At 42.0% G+C, this 24897-nt stretch overlaps 2 protein-coding genes across 2 annotated transcripts in view; both read left to right on the forward strand.

Moving 5' to 3' along the window:
- Positions 1-14008, forward strand: part of LOC111981772 (polypeptide N-acetylgalactosaminyltransferase 10) — a 123653-nt gene extending 109645 nt beyond the window's left edge. Inside the window, exons 9-12 of the mRNA XM_024013204.2 lie at positions 8443-8664; positions 9050-9166; positions 10202-10351; positions 10742-14008. Coding sequence (XP_023868972.1) covers positions 8443-8664; positions 9050-9166; positions 10202-10351; positions 10742-10906 — 654 coding nt within the window. The 3' untranslated portion in view covers positions 10907-14008. The remainder of the gene's footprint in view (positions 1-8442; positions 8665-9049; positions 9167-10201; positions 10352-10741) is intronic.
- Positions 14009-19243: 5235 nt separating this feature from the next.
- LOC111981656 (dehydrogenase/reductase SDR family member 11) overlaps positions 19244-24897 on the forward strand; it is a 38130-nt gene continuing 32476 nt past the window's right edge. The window contains exon 1 of the mRNA XM_024013034.2: positions 19244-19553. Coding sequence (XP_023868802.1) covers positions 19422-19553 — 132 coding nt within the window. The 5' untranslated portion in view covers positions 19244-19421. The remainder of the gene's footprint in view (positions 19554-24897) is intronic.

Genomic DNA, 24897 nt, shown 5'->3' on the forward strand with positions numbered 1-24897 from the left:
AGATCCAGGACAGCTAAGCCCTGGAGGAATACGCAGATTCAAAGAGGAGTCCGTAATTTGCTTTCTAATGGTCATGATCTTTTCCTCAAAGAAGTCATGAATTTATTACTGCTGAAGTGAAAGCCATCCTCTCTTGGGGAATGCTGCTTTTTAGTTAGTTTCGCAACAGTATCAAAAAGAAATTTTGGATTGTTCTTATTTTCCTCGATTAAGTTGGAAAAGTAGGATGATCGAGCAGCAGTGAGGGCTCTTCGGTACTGCACGGTACTGTTCTCCAAGCTAGTCGGAAGACTTCCAGTTTGGTTGCGCCATTTCCGTTCCAATTTCCTGGAAGCTTGCTTCAAAGCTCGGGTATTTTCTGTATACCAGGGAGCTAGTTTCTTATGACAAATGTTTTTCGTTTTGTAGGGTGCAAGACTGCATCTAGGGTATTGCGCAAGGTTAAATTGAGTTCCTCAGTTAGGTGGTTAACTGATTTTTGTCCTCTGACGTCCTTGGGTAGGCAGAAGGAGTCTGGAAGGGCATCAAGGAATTTTTGTGTTGTCTGAGAATTTATAGCACGACTTTTGATGCTCCTTGGTTGGGGTCTGAGCAGATTATTTGTTGCGATTGCAAACGTAATAAAATGGTGGTCCGATAGTCCAGGATTTATGGAAAAACATCAAGATCTACAACATTTATTCCATGGGACAAAACTAGGTCCAGAGTATGACTGTGGCAGTGAGTAGGTCCAGAGACATGTTGGACAAAACCCACTGAGTCGATGATGGCTCCGAAAGACTTTGTGAGTGGGTCTGTGGACTCTCCATGTGATATTAAAATCACCAAAAATTAGAATATGATCTGCTATGACTACAAGGTCTGATAGGAATTCAGGAAACTCAGAGAGGAACGCTGTATATGGCCCAGGAGGCCTGTAAACAGTAGCTATAAAAAGTGATTGAGTAGGCTGCATAGATTTCATGACTAGAAGCTCAAAAGACGAAAACGCCATTTTTTTTTTTTGTAAATTGAAATTTGCTATCGTAAATGTTAGCAACACCTCCGCCTTTGCGGGATGCACGGGGGATATGGTCACTAGTGTAACCAGGAGGTGAGGCCTCATTTAACACAGTAAATTCATCAGGCTTAAGCCATGTTTCAGTCAGGCCAATCACATCAAGATTATGATCAGTGATTAGTTCATTGACTATGACTGCCTTGTGAGTGAGGGATCTAACATAAGTAACCTATTTTGAGATGTGAGGTATCACGATCTCTTTCAATAATGCAGGAATGGAGGAGGTCTTTATCCTAATAAGATTGCTAAGGCGAACACCGCCATGTTTAGTTTTGCCCAACCTAGTCGAGGCACAGACACAGTCTCAATGGGTATTGCTGAGCTGACTACACTGACTGTGCTATTGGCAGACTCCACTAAGCTGGCAGGTTGGCTAACAGCCTGCTGCCTGGCCTGCACCCTATTTCATTGTGGGGTAGAGGAGTTAGAGCCCTATCTATGTTGTAGATAAAAGATGAGAGCACCCCTCCAGCTAGGATGGAGTCCGTCACTCCTCAGCAGGTCAGGCTTGGTCCTGTTTGTGGGTGAGTCCCAGAAAGAGGGCCAATTATCTACAAATTCTATCTTTTGGGAGGGGCAGAAAACAGTTTTCAACCAGCGATTGAGTGCTGAGACTCTGCTGTAGAGCTCATCACTCCCCCTAACTGGAAGGGGGCCAGAGACAATTACTCGATGCCGACACATCTTTCTAGCTGATTTACACGCTGAAGCTATGTTGCACTTGGTGACCTCTGACTGTTTCATCCTAACATCGTTGGTGCCGACGTGGATAACAATATCTCTGTACTCTCTACACTCGCCAGATTTAGCTTTAGCCAGCACCATCTTRAGATTAGCCTTAACGTCGGTAGCCCTGCCCCCTGGTAAACAGTGTATGATCGCTGGGTGATTCGCTTTAAGTCTAATACTGCGGGTAATGGAGTCGCCAATGACTAGGGTTTTCAATTTGTCAGAGCTAATGGTGGGAGCCTTCGGCGTCTCAGACCCCGTAACGGGAGGAGTAGAGACAAGAGAAGACTCAGACTCAGACTCCGACTCGCTACATAATGGGGAGAACCGGTTGAAAGTTTCTGTCGGCTGAATGAGCTACACCGGTTGAGCATTCCAACAGCATTTCCCTCCGGAAGCCATGAGAAAGTTGTCCGGCTGCGGGGACTGTGCGGGGGGATTTATACTAACGTTACTATCTGTACTTACTGGTGGCACAGACGCTGTTTCTTCCTTTCCTACACTGAAATTACCCTTGCCTAACGATTGCGTCTGAAGCTGGGCTTGTAGCACAGCTATTCTCGCCGTAAGGCGATCGTTCTCCTGTATATTATGAGTACAGCGACTGCAATTAGAAGACATCATGTTAATGTTACTACTTAGCTTCGGCTGTTGAAGGTGTTGACAAACCATGTCCAGATAAAGCATCCGGAGTGAAAAAGTTCAGAATTTTTGCCGTAAAACATCAGAATAAAGCTTAACTTCTTGTTAATCCAGCCGCTGTGTCAGATTTCAAAAAGGCTTTATGGCGAAAGCACACCATGCGATTACCTGAGTCACAGCGCCCCACATACAAAAGCATGAAAAACATTCTGTTCCATCGCACATCTCAAGTCAATGGAATTCTCCGGTTGGAACGTTATTGAAGATTTATGTTAAAAACATCCTAAAGATTAATTCAATACATCGTTTGACATGTTTCTACTGTCTGTTACGGAACTTTTTGACATTTCGTCTGCTTTTAGTGAACGGGCTTCCTGACTTTGGATTTGTTTACCAAACACGCTAACAAAAATAGCTATTTGGACATAAATGATGGACATTACCGAACAAAACAAACATTTCTTGTGGGAGTCCTGGGAGTGCATTCCGACGAAGATCAGCAAAGGTAAGTGAAGATTTATAATGCTATTTATGAGTTTTGTTGACTGCACAATTTGGCGGGTAACTGTATGGCTTCCTTTTGTGGCTGAACGCTGTTCTCAGATTATTGAATATTGTGCTTTTGCCGTAAAGCTTCTTGAAATCTGACACAGCGGTTGCATTAACCTCTCTTGGGTACGTGAGACGGTAGCGTCCCACCTCTTCAACAGCCAGTGAAACTGCAGGGCGCCAAATTCAAAACAACAGAAATCCCATAATTAAAATTCCTCAAACATACATGTATTTTACACCATTTTAAAGATACACTTGTTGTGAATCCAGCCACAGTGTCCGATTTCAAAAGGGCTTTATGACAAAAGCAAACCAAACGATTGTGCCTATTCACAGAATAACACAGCCATTTTTCCATTCACAAAAAGCAGAAATATAGATAAAATTAATCACTAACATTTGATCTTCATCAGATGACACTCATAGGACTTCATGTTACACAATACATGTATGTTTTGTTCGGTAAAGTTCATATTTATATCCAAATATCTGATTTTACATTGGCGCCTTACGTTCAGAAGTTCCAAAACATCCTTTGATTTTGCAGAGAGCCACATCAATTTACAGGAATACTCATAATAAACATTGCTAAAAGATAACTGTTATGCATGGAATTTTCGATGCACTTCTCCTTAATGCAACCGCTGTGTCAGATTTCAAAAAAGTTTTACGAAAAAAGCAAACCATGCAATAATCTGAGTCGGTGCTCAGAGCCCAATCAAGACACAAATATAGCCGCCATATTATGTAGTCAACAGAAGTCAGAAGTAACATTATAAACATTCACTTACCTTTGATCTTTATCAGAATGTACTCCCAGGAATCCCAGTTCCACAATAAATGTTTGTTTTGTTCGATAATGTCCATCATTTATGTCCAAATTCCTCCTTGTTGTTCTAGCGTTCAGTACACTTTCCAAACTCACGACGRGCGGGCAGGTCCAGCGGAAAGTACGGACGAAAAGTAAAATAAGTTATATTACAGTCCGTAAAAACATGACAAACGAAGTATTGAATCAATCTTTAGGATGTTTTTAACATATTTCTTCAATAATGTTCCAACCGGAGTATTCCATTGTCTTCAGAATTGCAATGGAACAGAGCTCGCTCTCACGTGAACGCGCATGGTCAGAGCATGGTCACCTCATGGCAGACCTGACCATTCCTCTCTCCTTCGSCCCCACTAAACAGTAGAGGCATCAGACAAGGTTCTAACGACTGTTGACATCTAGTGGAAGCCTTAGGAAGTGCAACATTACCAATATCCCACTGTATCTTCAATAGGAGCTGAGTTGAAAATCGACCAACCTCAGATTTCCCACTTCCTGGTTGGATTTTTTCTCAGGTTTTTGCCTGCCTGATGAGTTCTGTTATACTCACATACATCATTCAAACAGTTTTAGAAACTTCAGAGTGTTTTCTATCCAAATCTACTAATAATATGCATATTCTAGCTTTTATGGCTTTNCAGTAGAGGCATCAGACAAGGTTCTAACGACTGTTGACATCTAGTGGAAGCCTTAGGAAGTGCAACATTACCAATATCCCACTGTATCTTCAATAGGAGCTGAGTTGAAAATCGACCAACCTCAGATTTCCCACTTCCTGGTTGGATTTTTTCTCAGGTTTTTGCCTGCCTGATGAGTTCTGTTATACTCACATACATCATTCAAACAGTTTTAGAAACTTCAGAGTGTTTTCTATCCAAATCTACTAATAATATGCATATTCTAGCTTTTATGGCTTTCTAGCAGGCATTTTACTCTGGGCATGCTTTTCATCCGGACGTAAAAATACTGCCCCCTACCCCAAAGAAGTTAAGAACAAGTGTATTTTTTATTCTATGTAAAACATGTATCTTAAATCAAAGTTTATGATGAATATTTCTGTTCTTTGACGTGGCTCTCTGCAATTTCTCCGGATATTTTGGAGGCATTTCTGAACATGGCGCCAATGTAAACTGAGGTTTTTGGATATAAATATGTACTTTATCGAACAAAACTTTAATGTATTGTGTAACATCAAGTCCTATGAGTGTCATCTGATGAAGATCATCAAAGGTTAGTGATTCATTTTATCTCTTTCTGCTTTTTGTGACTCCTGTCTTTAGCTGGAAAAATGGTTGTGTTTTTCTGTGAATTTGCGGTGACCTAACATAATCGTTTGTGGTGCTTTTGCTGTAAAGCCTTTTTGAAATCTGACACTGTGGTGGGATTAACAAGAAATGTATCTTTAAAATGGTGTGAAATACTTGTATGCTTGAGGAATTTTAATTGAGATTTCTGTTTGAATTTGGCGCCCTGCACTTTCTGCGCCCTGCTGTTGTCATATCGATCCCGTTAACGGGATTGCAGCCATAAGAACAGGTTTGCAGGTATGGAATCTTTAGATTAGAAAAATAAGTTCTATGCTTTGTTTTTCTTGTGGTCATGTAGTGTATGTGGACACCTGCTCATCGAACGTCTCATTCCAAAATCATAGGCATTAATATGGAGTTGGTCCCCCTTTGCTCCTATTACAGCCTCCACTCTTCTGGGAAGGCTTTTCACTAGATGTTGGAACATTGCTGCTGAGACTTGCTTCCATTCAGCCACAATAGCATTAGTGAAGTCGGACACGGATGTTGGGCGATTAGATCTGACTCGCAGTCGGCGTTCCATTGGGTTTGAGGTCAGGGCTCTGTGCAGGCCAGTCAAGTTTTTCCACACCAATCTCGAAATACCATTTCTGTATGGACCTCACTTTGTGCACGAGGGAATTGTCATGCTGAAACAGGAAAGGGCCTCCCCCAAACTGTTGCCACAAAGTTGGAAGCACAGAATCATCCAGAATGTCATTGTATGCTGTAGCGATACGATTTCCCTTCACTGGAACTAAGGGGCCTAGCCCGAACCATGAAAAGCAGCCCCAGACCATTATTCCTCATCCACCAAACTTTACAGTTGGCACTATGCTTTCGGGCAGGTAGCTTTCTCCTGGCATCCGCCAAACCCAGATTATTTTGTTGGATTGCCAGATGGTGAAGCGTGACTCATCACTCCAGAGAATGCATTTCTACTGCTCCAGAGTCCAATGGCAGCGAGCTATACACCACTCCAGCCGACGCTTGGCATTGCACATGGTGATCTTAGGCTTCTGGTGCAGCTGCTCAGCCATGGAAACCCATTTCATGAAGCTCCGAACGAACAGTTCTTGTGCTGACGTTGCTTCCAGAGGCAGTTTGGATCTCGGTAGTGAGTGTTGCAACCGAAGACTGATTTTTACGCACTATGCACTTCAGCACTCGGCGGTCCCATTCTGTGAGATTGTGTGGCCCACCACTTTGCGTCTGAGCCATTGTTGCTCCTTGACGTTTCCACTTCACAATAACAGCACTTACAGTTGACCGGGGAAGCTCTAGCAGGGAAGAAATTTGACCAACTGACTTGTTGGAAAGGTGGCATCCTATGACAGTGCCAGAATGAAAGTCACTGAGCTCTTCGGTAATGCGATTCTACTTCCAATGTTTGTCTATGGCGATTGCATGGCTGTGTGCTCGATTTTATACACCTGTCAGCAACGAGTGTGGCGAAATGGCCAAATACACTAATTGGAAGGGGTGTCCACATACTTTTGTGTATATATAGTGCATTTCCACATTCTTTTGAAACCTTTGGAATGCAGCTGAAACAATCCATTATGTATGCTGATCCTTGCCCAAACCATTGGCTTGGTCGGATGTGTAAGTGAAAACTATTGGCCTGTTTTATTTTCCCACCATGGGGAATAGTCTCTCAGATGAGGAAYGCCTGTTCTGTCTGAGTGAGGAATGTTAATGACTGAGGAGTGGGGTCAATTGTTCATGTATTTCTTCAGAAAGGAGACGCACCAACAAAGACTTAAGCACCTTAGAAAAGGCCTCCAGTTAGAAATGGCCGCCTATGCAATAGTTCAAATACATGCATAATATGTACATTCATATTGATTGATTTTCCATAACATGATGCCGAATGAATGAAATCTGTGAATGATCGTGGGGTGAATATTGTACCTAAAATAGAAAGTGCCTATTAAGCACAGCTTTGTGATTAGCATCATCCTGGTTTCCTTTTGTTCCTTTTTGAAGTGAGCTCAGAGAAAAGGGTGTAATTCAGAGTCACAGAGACATTAATTGCTGGCCTGCGGCGCATCTTTTTTTTGCTCCCCCAAAACGTGACTGCAGCTGCCTCTCCTAGACACCGCCATCAGCACCACCCCACAGTAGTTGGGACAATAAACCAAAAATTATCGACACTTATCGCACGCATTTTTCTGATAATGTTCAGTGGCCTATACTAGAGAAATGTGTTGAAGTTTGAAATGAAATAAGTTAGCTAATATTGGTGATTTGTTAATGGGACAATTGATGGCTACAAACATCAAACTAGTAGTAGTAGTAGTTTAAATAATCATTTTAAACTGTGGTGCACATTAATGCTAGAAACGTATCATTCTATTTATCTCATCAATTCAGGCAATTTATTGCAATATGTATTTTCTTCCATATCGCCCAACTCTACCCCACAGGCACATCCCCCACATCCCCCATCCCCTCCTCAACCTGTCTTTGAATGAAATAAATGACGTATTATACTGAACAATAATATAAAACGGAACATGTAAAGTGTTGGTCCCATGTTATAAAATAAAAGATCCCAGAAATTGTCCCTAGGTCCAAAAAGCTTTATTCCCTAAAATGTTGTTTTAGTGAGCATTTCTCCTTTGCCATGGTAATCCATCCACCTGACAGGTGTGGCATACCAAGAAGCTGAATAAACAGCATGGGGACAATAGAAAGCCTCTCTAAAATGGTCAGTTTTGTCACACAACACAATGCAACAGATGTCTCACGTTTTGTAGGAGCGTGCAATTGGAATGCTGACTGCAGGAATGTCCACCAGAGCTGTTGCCAGAGAATTTAATATGAATTTCTCTACCATAAGTCGCCAACGTTGTTTTAGAGAATTTGGCAGTACTTCCAAACGGCCTTACAACGGCAAACCATGTGTAACCACGCCAGCCCAGGACCTCCACACCCGGCTTCTTCACCTGCTGGATCGTCTGAGACCAGCCACCCTAACAGCTGATGAAACTGAGGAGTATTTCTGTCTGTAATAAAGCCCTTTTGTGGGGAACAACTCATTCTGATTGGCTGGGCTTGGCTCCCAAGTGGGTTGGCCTGTGCCCTCCCAGGCCCACCCATGGCTGCACCCCTGTCCAGTCATGTGAAATCCATAGAATTGAATGATTTCCTCATATGAACTGTAACTTGTTGAAATTGTTGCGTGTTGCGCTTATATTTTTGTTCAGTATATTATTGTTCAGCCATCCAGTAGTCAACGAGACCCCAGAAGACTGGCACCATGCATCCATCCCTCTCCTACAGTCATTGTGGAGCAACAATGTTTTAACCCTTTCTCTTCTCCCTTGGTCCCTGTACAGAACCTAAAGCGAGTGGCAGAGGTGTGGATGGATGAGTATGCCGAGTATATCTACCAGCGAAGGCCAGAGTACAGGCACCTGTCAGCAGGAGACATGACTGTGCAGAAGGACTTGAGGAGTAGCCTCAACTGTAAGAGCTTCAAGTGGTTCATGACAGAGGTGGCCTGGGACCTGCCCAAGCACTACCCACCTGTGGAGCCCCCTGCTGCTGCCTGGGGAGAGGTACACATTCATTTACTAGTTTCTTTAGAGAGAGAGACCGAAAGCTAGAAAGAGAAAAAGTTAGAAGATTGAGATAAGTGCAAGCGAGACAGTAGATGGAGAGGAAGTAAGTAGGAGAGAGAGAGAAAGTTAGAAGAGAAAGAGAGAGGGTGTCTGGCCTGTGACAGCCCGGTGTCACTTCGTCACATCAGCCGTCAGAGGGCCAAGCTCCTGCCACAGCCTCGTCTTCATTACTCATCACACTTTTTCACTAAAGAGGAGAACTGACAGATAGTGCTGAGAGATCCAGACAGAGCTCTAGTCAGTGGTTAATACACTGACTAGTATTGAATGATGACATTTGTCTTTCTCTGTTAACTGGTTTGTCTGCTTCTGTGTGTTCTAGCTGCGCAACGTAGGCAGTGGCATGTGCATGGAGAACAAACATTTTTCGTCTGGGTCGCCCATCCGCCTGGAGACATGTCTTAAGGGGCGGGGCGAGGCCGGGTGGAGCCATGGACAGGTGAGGAGCTTAGTACACACAACTAAATACAGACATCTGTCTGCTGTAATGTGCCAGTTTTCCTCTAGTTTTGCATACACTTAACCTTCATTTTGTACTGTGTACAGACAGCTTTCTGCATTCATAAGTACTACCGACACACACACGTTATGTTTTTCTGTTCTCGTGGGGACCTAAAATGTATTTCAGTAACCCTAAACTTAACCCTAATTCTAACTCTAAACCTAACCCCTATTCTTAAAGTAGCCATCGTCCTCACAGGGACATGGGAAATGTTCCCACGGAGGTGAATGTTCCTTATTTTACTATCCTTGTGGGGACTTTTGTGCATTTTAGGTCCCCACAAGGTTAGAAGAACCAACCCCCACACACTCACTGGTGCACACACTCTCTCTCTCACTCAGACACACACACACATTATCTCTTCTGTTCTAATGTAGTCCCATTTTTCTTTTCTTTTTTTGTCGTCCCAAATAATTTTTAGAAGAGCTCATAACCGAATGTTGATGGATGGCCATGTTTTCTCTTTATTTTCTAAGTTGCCTGCTCTGGCTCTGTGCTTTGACAGTTTAATTACAGTAATTTAAAAGGCTGTTGTAGTTTAATCTCTGTCATGGTTGCAATTTGTATTCAATGCTGGGACGACAAACAGCATCAGTGCAAATCAAAGAGCTCTTTCTGGCTACAGTCCAAGTCGGGGCCTTTTGAATGTTACAGCAGAGGAGCCTCTTCCAAACAACTATTTTGTTCCCTATGAGTGAACGTCCCGGGGCGGTGACCGATGTTGGAACTCCCAGGGCGGTTCTCTTCAACCCTAGTTCTGAAGACTCACAAGGTGTGCAGGCTTTTGTTCCAGCTTAATACTAACTCATCTCAAAAGCTTGATGAGTTAAATCAGATGTTAGTACTGGGCTAGAACAAATGCCTGCCCTGTGGACTCCAGGATCAGGAGTGACACTGGCTCCAAGAGGCGAGCTGGAAGTGGGGGCCCCACTCCTGAGGTGTTCTGATCCAGGTTGTCTCTGCCTCCTCCAGGTGTTCACGTTTGGCTGGAGGGAGGACATCCGCGTGGGGGACCCCATGCACACTAAGAAGGTGTGCTTTGATGCCATCTCCCACAACAGCCCCGTCACCCTGTACGACTGCCACGGCATGAAGGGCAACCAGCTGTGGCGCTACAGGAAGGTAAGGTCTCTTTCTCACACACATACCCACACACACAATCTTTTTCCAAGTATGAAAAAGGCACATTTGTGAGTTGTTTATGGTGCACTTTTTTTGCTCGAGCTGAGCAAGCTTCAAGATGTATTTTTGATCCTTTGTATTTCCTTCTCCTTTTGATGAAATGACACAGCTGCTACTCATTGATAAGGCAGTTTTCTCCTAGATAGACTCCTAGACATTCACCTTTTAAGTTTGGTGTACCCTGTTAGAAAAAAATGACTCCTAGTTTTCCATGCAGGCTAATAAATATGTATTTTTAAAAGTACCTATTTTGGAAAATATTTTCAGTTAAATGCAGTGTAATTAAATAATCATTGCCATCCCGCTCGCCTCTTTTCTCTCCGTCTGTAGGATAAAAGTTTATACCACCACATCAGTAACAGCTGTATCGACAGCAACCCCACAGAGAGAAAGGTGTTTATGAACATGTGTGACCCCAGCGTCCCCAGCCAGCAGTGGGTGTTTGAGAAGACCAACACCACAGTGCTGGAGACATTCAACCGCAGTAACAACTGAGACCAGTAGGGGTCAGCACTGAACCTGAATACCACTCACCCAGGGACTGTGTTGTTTTACTAAGACAGAAGTGGGCTGTTGTTTCTCTAAAAGGGTCTGGGGGGGGGGGGAAGGGGGGTTAGCATTGGCAAGCCAGTCTAGACACATCAGTTATTGGGAGATGGAGAAAGTATGGCGCCTGAGAGGCTCGCTCTCTGTGGTGGCGGGGACTTCCTACGTCAAGGGGATTAGGTCTGGCACGGCCATTCTGATGTTGCCCGTCTCACTTCCTTATTCACGCTCCGCTCTGCTTCTCCGTGCATCTCCCAGGTGTCTCTGCCCATATGTCCATCTCCATCACCCTGCGTGAGTGTGCCTCTTACTCAGTCACTTTTTCCATTCTCCTCATTTGGAGCCACTGCTCTGACAGCCCCCCTGAGACTCTCATTGAACCAAACCCAGACTGACACTTGGGTAAAGCCAGCCAGAAACAACCACTCTCTGAAAAGCACCGTGTTGTTTCTTGTTTTTGTTTTCTTGGTGTGCTCACTTGGCTAGCAGTTTCTCATTCTTGGTTTCCTCTTTATTGCGTTGATCAAAAGTGGAGTTGGGCAAACTATCCAAATGTAGAGGGGAAAGAAAAGCCCCCCCATCTTTTAGGAAGTTAATTTTTAGATCTGAATGAATAATACTATAGTAGCAGAACTTTGTCTATTCGAAGAGCTGTGATTTAGATGCCAATGATGGAACTCTTCCAGGTGATTTGTCCAGAGAGGGAACTGTAAGGGCTCTAACTACTGTTGTTAGTTTCTTTCTGTCCTATCCCCTGAACAGAGGCTCCATCTGCCCTCTGGGATAAACCCAGGCAGTCTCTGGAACGACCTCATTACGAAAACACTAAACCGTGTGGCAGAAAAACATACTGAGGTCAGCAGCACCGAGACAGTAGAGAGACCATGGTGGCTTCCCAAACTCATCAGGAGTGTCTCTAGACTGGTTTGCCCAGGGGGAGGGGTTGGTGATGGGTATTATAGGTGTTTTAAATGCATTAAGCACTTGCAATGATAAACTTGAATGAAAATCTTAGTGCCTTGCTGGATGAGAAAAAAAGTATACAGCCTGGTCTGACTTGGCCTGGCGCGGTGCCCTATTCCAGTCCTTCAACTCTGTCTCAGACTGACTGAGATGGTGGAGAGAGAGGCCATCTGAGGTGACACTGGCTCTTAACCATGGATGGGTTTCTACAACACTAATGTATATGTAATGATAGTGAATAGCTGAAGAGACTAGCAAACAACTATGTGTTCTCCTGCCTTTAAAAGTGAACAGCTTCCCTGCAAAGACCCTCTTTATGTTTGTGAAATGTCACCATCATGCCATGTTGTTATCATCAAAACCAAGTTGGACATGCAAGCATTCATTAATATTGATTTCCTTTGTTTAGGTTTTGTCGCGTTATTACTTTCTTAGCGTTTCATATTTTCTTTAAGTGTTTTGTCTTAGTTTAATGCAAAGTTTTGACTTGGATGTTGTTCAGAAAGACTGCTTACATTGCCTGCTGTGTAGTTAAGTTTTTGTTCCCCTCTTCTCCTCAGGAATAATTCCAAAGCAGAGTGCATGTAATATGCATGATGCAAAGATCACACCCTTCCTTAATCTAACCATCTTCCTTACCTTTTCGGAAATCGATATAAATCCAGTACACTAGTATGTGTTGTAGATTTTAACTCTTGGTCAGCAGTTTAAACTTAGTGTACCTTCCATGCTTTGTGGAGAAAATTTGGAGAAGTTCTATAAGAGAAAATCTACGTGGAACATTGGTAAGAGATGCTGAACGATATGGCTTTGTGCAACTTTACATATGAAYGATCTTTATTGCAAAATCGTGTAATAATGTTGTATGTGTCCCTTCTTATTAAACTGAAATGTAGGACTGGCTGGGGAATGCCAAATTGCTCACTTTCTTTGGTTTCACTTTCTATAAATGTTCATAGTTTTACCCAGGCAAGTAAGCAGCATGTATGGAATACCAAAGCTGTTCAAAATTGACAAATCTAAGTTAACACTTTTTTTTAAGGACATTGAACAAGTTTTCTTGTTTATTTGTTTTTTATCCCTGTCTTTGAGTTTTGCGTGTTCTTTTTGCAATCCAAAATATAGAATGTCTGGCTATTCCAGCTAAATAGATTTCACAATTATGCTAACATAAGTATTATATCTGTACTAGAACTATAAATTAAGTTGATGAATTGTCCCTTCTCTTTTACACTAATATTATTAGTGAAGTAGCAAAATAACTTCACATGGTTTAAATTACTATAATAGAACTAAGGCTGGAATTCAATCAAACCGTCACTGCGGGGTGAAAAAATTAGACCATGTCCATTGAGGGAAACTTTAAAAACCCCATTTTGATTTATGCTTTTTCTCTTGTGATACATTGATCTATGTTCTCTTAAAATGCTCCACCAGTCAGTCCAGGACTGCAATGCCAGAATGATCGGTCGAAACATGTTAACTTTAAAGCATTGGCGTTTATGTAGTAATGCTATGTTTGTGGGAGGTAACAGGGTTGTTATACCTGTTGATGAATAATCATCTTGCAAAGGTGGTAAGACTCCCCCAAATCCATGGCAGTTTATTGAATACTTAATAGACTGTTTAGTTTATGGAACAAGGATATTTGCAGTACATTGACCCTGTCCATTGCACATGTAAAGAGCATTTTATTTTGATTATGTTATGATTTATAACTTGGGTTGGAAGTTGTTAAAAAAAAAAAATTGTGGTTTTAAGCGACATTTTATACAGTGCAATTTTTTCATGATCTTGTGTTGGAATTAAATATTGAGCTAAAATGTGAAGACAATACTACTTTTTTTAAATAAAAGTTTGTAATGTTTAAGACCATTGTTGGTCATTCACACAATGCTATGTACATGTGTATGCAATTTTTATTTGTAGGGAAGTGTACATTTTGTATCATGAATATCCAATATTTTTTTCTACTGACATAATGACTGTAAAAGTGTATTTAGGTGTTTTAACACACTGTGTACAACTAAACTGGAATTGTGTAATATTTTTTGCTGAAATTGTAAAATAAATGTTTCTATATTTGAATTATTTGTTGTATAGTAAACTGAGAGAATGTTGTTCTTGAATAACTGTAATTTTTATGTAGCAATAGTCAAATCCCATCTCAAGTTTGAAGAAACAAGGACATGCAGATCATGGAAATAATATATTTTTATTTCCAATTTCATTAAGTAATTTAATAATACGTAAACAAATTCACCATATGTGGGTCATGGTTGGTTGTATTTGGAACAACACAAAACATAATTGTAACAACAAACAAAACAAATAGTTTTTAGTTTGGTCGACTATAGTTGAGACGAGTCACTGTCCTCACTGGACCCTGTCTATTCAGACTTCATTCGGACTCTTGAGTTTCCCGGGCCACTAACTGACTCCCATCCCAGGTCCTCTTCCGAGAGATCGAAAGTGCACTTYGGACTAGCACATTGGAAATGCCACTGTCCTCATACTTCCTATTTTTCTTCAGAGGGTTGCCCTCTAGCTGGCAGCAGCCTCGGCTTCTTGAAGGGCTGGACTCCCTGCTCCTCTTACAGGTGACCATAGAGGTGAGGAAACTGGCAGACTCATCTGATGCTCTCTTCTTCTTTGAGGGTGTGACCACTGACTGAAAGCTTCCTGGGCAATTAGAAGTGGCCAATTCTGTGGCTGTCCTATGGCAGCCCCTTGGCACTACTGTTCACAATTTTTAAAAAATATAAACACAATATGTAAAGTGTTGGTCCCATGTTTCATGAGCTGAAATTAAAGATCCCAGAAATGTTCCATACACACAAAAAGCTAATTTCATGCACAAATGTGTTTACATCCCTGTTAGTGAGCATTTCTCCTTTGCAGAGATCCTCCATCCACCTGACAGGTGTGGCATATCAAGAAGCTGATTGAACAGCATGATCAATACACAGGTGCACCTTGTGCTGAGGACAAAAAAGGCCACTAAAATGTGCAGTTTGTCACATAACACAATGCCACAGATGTCATGCTGTCCACTAGAGCGGTTGCCAGAGAATTGAATAAGCTGCCTTCAACGTCACTTTAGAGAATTTGGCAGTACGTCCAACCGGCCTCACTACCGCAGACCGACCACATGTATGGCATCGTGGGCGAGCAGTTTGCTGATGTCAGCATTGTGAACAGAGAGCCCTATGGTGGGGTTATGGTATGGGCAGGTAAAAGCTACAGACAATGAACACAATTACATTTTATCAATGGCAATTTGAATGCACAGAGATACCGTGATGAGATCCTGAGGCCCATTATCGTGCCATTCATCCGTCGCCATTACCTCATGTTTCAACATAATAATGCTCGGCCCCATGTTGCAAGGATCTGTACACTATTCCTGGAAGCTGAAAATGTTCTTCCATGGCCTGCATACTCACCAGACATGTCACCCATTGAGCATGTTTGGGATGCTCTGCATCTACGTGTATGACAGCCTGTTTCAGTTCCCGCCAATATCCAGATACTTCGCACAGCCATTGAAGAGGAGTGAGACAACATTCCACAGGCAACAATCAACAGCCTGATCAACTCTATGCGAAGGAAATGCCGCACTGCCTGAGGCAAATGGTGGTCACACCAGATACTGACTGGTTTTCTGATCTACGCCGCTACCTTTTTTTTTTAAAGGTATATGTGACCAACAGATGCATATCTGTATTTCCAGTCATGTGAAATCCATAGATTAGAGCATAATGAATGTATTTCAGTTGACTGATGTCCTTATGAACTGGAATTCAGTAAAATATTTGAAATTGTTGCGTTTATGGTTATGTTCAGTATAAAGTAGATTAGTACTTTAATGTCCAACTTGCGAAGGACATTTGAATGAAAGTTAAATACATTATATATACAAAAGTATGTGGTGACCCCTTCAAATTTGTGGATTTGGCAATTTCAGCCACACCCGTTGCTGACCGGTGTATAATATTGAGCACACAGCCATACAATCTCCATAAACAAACATTGGCAGTAGAATGGCCTTACTGAAGATCTTAGTGACTTTCAATCTGGCACGGTCATAGGACGCCACCTTTCCAACAAGTCAATTGGTCAAATTTCTTCCCTGCTAGAGCTGCCCCAGTCAACTGTAAGTGCTATCTTTGTGAAGTGGAAACCAATTAAATAAATACAATATTCTTCACAGGATGGTGAAAGTGCAAGATGATGAGCTTGATGCTCTTTTCCAATAAATATCAGTGGACTTATTCTGGTGACATGTACGATACTTGGCTGCCGTTTGACAAATTTAAATATTTGCTCATGTGTACCAGAGAGCTGTTGCTAGAGCACACCTGCCAATACCAGAGTATGCAATTTTTTTGTGACAAAACCATCAGAGTTGAAAATGCAATGGAAACCCATTTAACTTGTCTTTTTATATGGTACATTGGAATTTAAACCCAAAAGTTATTTTTATGTGCGCTATGTCATCACGCACAGACTTTTATCCGCAACAAGTTAATTTGACTGAAACACATCTCTGTGGGAGAATGTGCATATTTTATTATTGTGGATTTTAGAATATTTACATGAATATCTGTCACCAACTGGAAGACTACCGTAGGTAGTGACATCTTCACAAAGTAACTATTGCAAAACAGGAAACCCTCGTCACACCACCAGGATGTGGCATTATTTTGCCACCGAGGGGAGCCAAAGTTTCGTAAGTGAATCAGTACGGTTACACGCACACAGTAATGCGATTATTGTGGATATTCAGATTAATATAATAGTTCGATTAAAACGTTTACATGCTTTGCAAGAGTAAATATTTCCTAGTTATTTTGTTTACGTGGACACATCTGAAAACAATCAGCAATTAAAATAAACATAACGACCATGTTATTTTTGAGAACTATATTTGATTCTGAGTTCGGACATATCAAGTGAAAACTATTTCTAAAACGCATATGTTAAATTGTTCACAACTCGCGCTAAAGAACGAGGCATGCGCTACTGGTGTTGGCACATGCGCAGATCAAATACACCGCTGGAACTCCAAATAAGGTGTTTACCTGTCCTAAATATTCGAAAGATTGCTCAGAAAACCAGGTATTTTAATCGGCCTATGCTTACTTTGATTTTGACTTTACACTGATTTAAGATTAACAGAGTAAGGTGTTTACATGACTATTGCATAATCTGCCTACTGCCATAATCAATTTAATATACGATTATTCCTGTGCATGTAAACATGGCTAATATTTCACTCAGGAAAGGAGGAATATGGAGAGAAATGATCTAGTAAATCATTCAGTTCCCCTAAAACAGACAGAGACAGACAAACAAACAAGCTAAAGTGTTTTATCATGCTCACATAGAAATACATGTATATTGCATTGATAAATGATAACAAAACATTCAAGATAAAATACATGTGAAAAACATGACAATTTTTGCATTAACGTTTGGAGATACTCAGAGTTGTGTTGATGAGTTGGCAAAAGTAAGGTATGGATGAATGTTTATCTTACAGACAGACAGACAGATGCACACATACATATGAACACACATACACACAGACATAAAACTAGAGAGTGACAGCGTACAGCAACATTTATATTTAAATATTCAAATTCAGGTAGCTTTTTTAATCAGGTAAGTGCCATTTCTGAACTGTTAACCCTCACAAGTCTGCCGGCCCTGGAGGCTCTCTAGTCGTACCCTCAGAGCATGTGCAGACCAGCTAGCTGTTGTGTTTTCTGACATTTTCTTTGTTCTGTTCTTTGTTCTGTTCTCCATCATGACTAGTCTCCCAATCCCTGCCACTGAAAAACATCCCGACAGCATGATGCTGCCACCACCATGCTTCACCGTAAGGGTGGTGCCAGGTTTCCTCCAGATGTGACGCTTGGCATTCATCTTGGTTTCATCAGACCAGATAATCTTGTTTCTCATGGTCTGAGAGTCCTTTAGGTGCCTTTTTGGCCAACTCCAAGCGGTCATGTGCCTTTTACTGAGGGAGTGGCTTCCGTCTGGTCACTATACCATAAAGGCCTGATTGGTGGAGTGCTGCAGAGATGGTTGTCCTTCTGGAAGGTTCTCCCATCTCCACAGAGGAACTCTGGAGCTCTGTCAGAGTGACCATCGGGTTCTTGGTCACCTCCCTGACCAAGGTCCTTCTCCCCTGATTACTCAGTTTGGCCGGGCGGCCAGCTCTAGGAAGAATCTTGGTGAAACTTCTTCCATTTAAGAATGATGGAGGCCACTGTGTTCTTGGGGACCTTCAATGCTGCAGACATTTTTTAGTACCCTTCCCCAGATCTATGGACAATTCCTTCGACCTCATAGCTTTGTTTTTGCTCTGACATGCACTGCCAACGGTGGGACCTTATATAGACAGGTTTGTGCCTTTCCAAATCATGTCCAATAAATAGAATTTACCACAGGTGGACTCCAATCAAGATGTAGAAACATCTCAGGGATGATCAATGGAAACAGGATGTGCCTGAGCTCAATTTCTAGTCTCATATTAAAGGGGCAGAATACTTATGTAAATAAGGCATTTGTGTTTTTTATACATTTGCAAAAAATTCTAAAAACCTGTTTTCCCTTCGTCATTATGGGGTATTGTGTGTAGATTGATGAGGATTTTGTTTTATTTAATCCATTTTAGATTAAGGCTGTAACATAACAAAATGTGGAAAAAGTCAAGGGGTCTAAATACTTTCTGAATGCACTGTACACGTAAGTATGAAACGTAAAAGTAGAAATGTCAAATTCCTTATTAAGAAAATCAGACAGCAGGATGTTCATGTTTTTATTTATTTATGGCTACCCAGAGCCACACTCAGGCGTAATACACAAACAAAGCATTTGTGTTTAGTGACTTTGCCAGATCAGAGGGATGATCAGGGATGATCAGGGATGTTCTTTGGATAAGTGTGAATTGGACCATTTTCCTGTCCTGCTGAACACTAAAAATTTGTGTGGCAGGGAAAATGTATGGAGTAAAAAGTACATTATTTTCTTTAGGAATGTAGTGGAGTAAAATGAAAAAGTTGTCCAAAATATAAATAGTAAAATAGAGATACCCCCGAAAAAACTACTTATAGTATTTTAAAGTAGTTTTAGTTAAGTACTTTACACCACTGATGAGGGCAAGGGAGAGTTTGAAGACTGCAAATGTAAGTGTCYTAAAATAAACAAGCGGGAGGGGACGTCAACCAAACAAATACACATAGCGCAATGTTTGTCATTTAATATTTAATCCCGAGCGCAGGGATTTCGGTTTCCGCACGGTGCATTTTCCTGGATGCTGCGAAAACAGGATTAGGGAGGGTTGAACGGTGTAACAGCACGCCCTATATAACACAAGTAACTGTTATGTATATTGTCACTATTGAACCGACATAGCTAGGTAAACGAAATTTATCGTCCTATTACACCAGTTGTAAAACTAGTCTTTGTAATAGCTAAATAATTAATTGAAATGGAGCGCTGGAAAGGCAGAGTAGCTCTAGTGACTGGAGCCTCGGTCGGGATTGGAGCGGCTGTTGCACGGGCACTTGTTCAACACGGCATGAAGGTTGTCGGATGTGCCAGGAATGTTGACAAGATAGAGGTGAGCAAATATAAAACAATGTAAAAGTGAGAACTGTCGCAATCACTTATAGTAAGTAGTACGCTACAACAGTTTCTCGAATGTTTGATGTGCGCCAAATGACCAGTTTGCAGCTAGTTGACAGTGGCTAGCTAGCTATCTTTTCCCACTGGATTATCTATGATACAGTAGCTAGCGTTGGCTAGCCTTGAGTAATAAATACACATTTGTGATTGACTTTGTTGGACTAGCAAATTGAAATAAATGTCACCGATTAAACATATTTTACGCAATCCTCACATGCGAGTTGCATTGATGTAATGCAATTTGCTGTCATATTTCTTGGTGTTTTTTTTGTTTAATCACAGCGATTGCTCACTGCACTTAATGTAGCCTAAAGACTGCTATTAACATTATTCACAGAATAATTCCAGTCCTGGCATTTCCTYTGAAATCTCCATGCACCTTTTTTAAAGAACATTTTCAATACATTTCCCAGTTTTTAACTACATGCTAGTAGTCACTAGTATTTATATCTTGTTCAGTTATACACGGTCTCTCTTTCCTCAGATTTAAACAGATGTGGCATATTTTGTCAACATTGTATCACTCTCTTCTAAAACAAATGAATATTTTGTAAAACTACTGAAGTGTTGTTTGCAGTGTTACAAACACACACAGTACTATCCAGATTGTGCAACAGGCTTCTTTAGCCCTCCACCCATTTTGCTGATCACATGGCCTTCTGGTCATGTCAATCGTAACTGATCCAGGTTAGGGCAGAATGGTCCCCAATCCATGACATTTGTAAAACTGCACAGACACTTAGCCTAGTTCCTCGGATTAATCAGAAACTGAGCCATTACAGGGAGTTGCAACCTATAGCCTAGACCAGCCCTACCTTCCTCCATTCATAAGGAAGACTCCCTCCACTATGAAAAGTTTGGAGTTGTTCCATTGCTTAGCTACAACAAATTATAATTCTATTGCATCTTATTAGTCTACAAGTCACTACCTTTTGATGGTTTTGTTGATTGACAAGTTCTGACACCTTGCTTGACCACAAAACAAATTGTTAAAAATACATTACTCAATAGGCTATTTGTTCTGTATTAGAATAGGCTTGGTTTTACACAAGATTCCAATGGCACTTTTACAACCACAGGCCAGCTCTAGTTGGCCAAATATTTGGCCAAGTGATGGAAAGATGTCAGATTGTGTGGAGGCTGGAGGGTGAAGACGGAGCGACAAGCGTTCAACTCCCCCTCTCTGGGACAGACTGCGTCACTTTTATGAGGCCTCTGAGCGTTGTCTGTGTTTGAGCTGAAGGGAAGGTGGGACAAAGCTGGCATTGTACCCCCTCTACGATGCCCACACTGGGGACTGGCTGTAACAGTGCCAAGAAAGGTATGCTCTGACTTAGTCGGGCTTGTAAACTAGGGCTCTTTCACATATCTCTGTATGGTCTGGATCCTAGAGTGTTTGGTACCCAGATCTGCGCTATAAAGGATGTGTGAAATGCAAACGAACCCTGGCTGAAACGAATCCTGGATCTGCGTGAGTAGCGAGCCCAAGATCCAGAACCAGAGTACCAGGTATTGTGAAGCAGCAGTGTGAGTTGCGTTGGAACTTTTTGCCAGTTGTAAACAAGCTAGCTTGCTAATGTCATGTAGAATGTGAACTTTTTGCCAGTTGTAAACAAGCTAGCTTGCTAATGTCATGTAGAATGTGCATCTCGTAAATCACATCCTTAAACGGTTATTTTCAGGTCTTCTGAAAGCAAAACTTATTTTGTAGAGTTCTCACAAACGTTCTTGAAAACTGAACTCGGGGACCGAATTTCATGTCCATCGCCATTCAATTTTTCTCTACTTCCTCCTTTGGTGCTCTTTTTCTGCTAGGGTAAAATGGTGTGATGAGTACAATGTAGGCTCCATATCTCAAGAGTGCTGCATTCTTTGAAGCCTGAATGAGTGGAGTTGACACAGGCAGAGAGAGCAGTAAAGGACATTTTTTCTGAGAGGGTAGAAAAGGGGTTGAAAACAGAAAAGGAGAGTATAATGAGATGGAGGGAGATGTGTGGTCGCCAAGGGCTGCCTGCAGGAATGGAGAGATGGTATAGGAGCAACTTGGCTTCCAAGAAGCAGCAGCCAGGCCAATACTGAAATCATTGACATTTAACAACCCGTACTCGCACTGAACCCCCCCCCCCCCCCCCGTGACATGATATCAGTGACGTGATGTGCAAATGAGCGATAGAAAACCGATCGCGCAAATGTCACCATTCCGATTTTTTGGGTGCGGGTGCCAAGTTGGCTGCCCATGTCGCCTATCCCTAAATCCGCCACTGGGTAAGTTAGGCTATATGGAGCACAGACTGATACTAGCTGCAAGTAGAACTCATAAGACTCAGGCACAGATCTTCAAGTAGCCTAATCATGTTTTTTTTAGCCCTCTATCTGTTCCTGGCCCACATACATTCAGGAGCTCTTTGACTGTCTCACAAAAGCAATGTGCCGTGGGCTGCATTGAGGCCCGTGCATTTAGATAAGTTGTGTCACAGGCAGGGTGATGGGTTCGTTTTGTTGTTGCCTAGTCCTCTTTGTGTGTTACACAGAACGACAATTGTGATTTATTTCTTAGACCAGGGGTAAGCAACTATACTGAACAAAAATATAAACGCAACTTGGAAAGGAGTGGGACAACATTCCACAGGCCACAATCAACAGCCTGATCAACTCTATGTGAAGGAGATGTGTCGCACTGGCTGAGGCAAATGATGGTCACACCGGATACTGACTGTTTTTCTGATCCACGCCCCTACTTTAAATATATATATATATATATTTAAGGTATCTGTGACCAACAGATGCATATCTGTATTCCCAGTCAAGTGAAGTCGATAGGTTAGGGCCTAATTTATTTATTTCAATCGACTGATTTCCTTATATGAGCTGTAACTCAGTAAAATCTTTGAAATTGTTGCATATTGAGTTTTATATTTTTGTTCAGTGTAGATTCAGCCGCGGGCCGATTTACTAAGCCCAATAAGAGATTTTCAAATACAATCATTTCATATCTTGATTGCATTGACACACGATCACATATCTCTTTTTTTATTTGTGGGAATACTTGTGTAAAGATTTCCTAAATTAAACTCTTTCCTTTTTATTTTTATAAATTTTGGGGCGTTGAATGTTAAGAATACATTTTTTTTTGACTCTCAGTCAGTTTGATTGGTAAATAATGAGAATAGATTCAGCCTAAGCAACAAAGATTGATGCATTTGTCCTGCTTTGCCCTGCCATGTTTCAGCAGTAGGTTTTAGTTTGCAGTTGCACCCACAGATGTCATACAGTGCACTCTAATGTAATACTGTATATGCCATTTAGCATACTAACTTATCCAAAGCAACTAAAGCTGAATTTATAAAAATCTGTGTTGGAACAAAAGCCTCAGCTCTTGACACCTTGTCATTTTCCCCACACGGGCTGACGAGCAATTTATACCGGTAAGATTACTTTTGGTCCTCCGTGGCATGCGCAAACTTAGCATGATAGCAGGTTGGGCCAAAGAGGATTCAAGATTCAGCAGAGAAATTGGGTAAAAAGGCATCCAACTCGCAGTCATGACAATATAAATGGACCTTTACTGTACAGTGAGGGCATACATTTTTAGCGCCACACTCTTACCAACAGTACCACGAACCACACAGGGCTTAACCTATGCACTGAGACTGGTTTCAGTGTGGCTCAGGGCAGGGGGAGGTTGGGAGGTCAGTGAGGGTGTCTGTCATTTAATCTTTGAGTGGCTGCACTTTGGGCTCAGCCGATTCCTAGAAAATGTGTGAGTGGCGGTCTGGGCATGATGCAGGTCCAGCAGGAGGATCATGGTGTCATCCTTGGATCTAGTGTGAAATAATTCAGATAGAATATTCCACTGACCTTGGCTTGAAGGGGGTGGGGGGGAGGGAATAACAGAGAGGGAGGGGCCCCAGCCCCTTGTCTCAGTTGATGGGATGCAAATTATATGCAAATCTAATTGATATAAGGCCAATATCAGATTTTCCTAAACAGTCCCCCCAGCCCAGTCTGTCATATTTGCCAAAGATGGGCCAGTGTACAGTATGAAAAAGGTATAATTGGCTTTGCTCTGCTTGTGAAGGGTAGGATCTGATAGGAAGCTGAGGTTCGGTCTGGCCCTGGCCTGCTGTGATAGGAGTAGTGTTCTATGCTGCTGTGCCTGGCCTGCATCTTAAATCTGAAGTTCTCTGTGAGGTGTTAAAGGGTAGAAATCTAGGCTATTTACTGGGGTTGCCCAACTTGCCACGAGGGGACATAGGTCTACAAATCACACAGGCAAAATGCATTTGATATGACAGCCAACTTTTTTTGTTGCCTTTTACAGCACCGTAAGGCTCCAGGAGTATGTGGTTGAATCCTTTGATTAGCTCTGTGTTAATGTCAGCCTGTCAGCAGAGCTTTTCTGGTACATGGCCCTGGTCAGTCCAGACCACTGGTTTCACTGTACCAGGGTTAAAATGCCATGTCCAACAACATTGTTAACTTGAGTTATAGATTGTTCCTTTGGGAAGGGATTGGCTCATTTTCTCCCTCTTTCTCTCTGATTGACTCTTCTACAAGAAAGCAATCAAAGAGGAGCTATTTACCTCAAAAATATATTTGATTACTCAGAATGGCCTCAGAAGACTCCAGAAGAGAAACCAATGACAGGTTATTTTGGTCTCAGAGCTATCAGAAAATTGATGTCTCCTTTCCACAAAGAGGTTCCACCTGAATCACCTGTGGATTATCTTGACAAACAAATCAGTGTATTTTCTGCTGTCTGTAATGTCAGTGCTCAGAAATAGACTCAGCAGCAATGTGGATGGATTGTGAATGGCCCTCCAATGGGTCACGTAGACAGGGATAGTGGGATGTTTTTCAGGCTTAGGTTTAGTGCCAGTTCGGTCCGGGGGTGTAAAAAGGTGCTCAATCATGTTTCAAAGGACTGTAGCTGACACTGTAGGAAGTTGGTGAGTCTTTTCCCTGCTCTGGCTCCTCATTCCTGTGGTGTTAGATGGGGCTCAGTAGCCTGCTCCCAGATCTGTTTGTGCTGGCTTACCAAATCCTATGGTCATTGTCATGCCAAATGAGCAATCGACCATAGTAGTTGGCAAGACAACACAAACAAATCTCTGACAATGCTTGGGGCTCAGTTAGTGGATTGTGAATAGTGTCATCTCGGCCCCAGTCCACTACCCATTGTTGTGTGACACTTTCGCTGCAGTGCCACTGCCCCCCCCCCGCCCAAAACGCCCCTCTTTTGTACTGTGTTTTCTGGGCAGTTAGCCAGTCTGAAGTTC

This window comes from Salvelinus sp. IW2-2015, linkage group LG20, assembly GCF_002910315.2.
Source record: "Salvelinus sp. IW2-2015 linkage group LG20, ASM291031v2, whole genome shotgun sequence".
In the NCBI taxonomy this organism is placed as follows: domain Eukaryota; kingdom Metazoa; phylum Chordata; class Actinopteri; order Salmoniformes; family Salmonidae; genus Salvelinus; species Salvelinus sp. IW2-2015.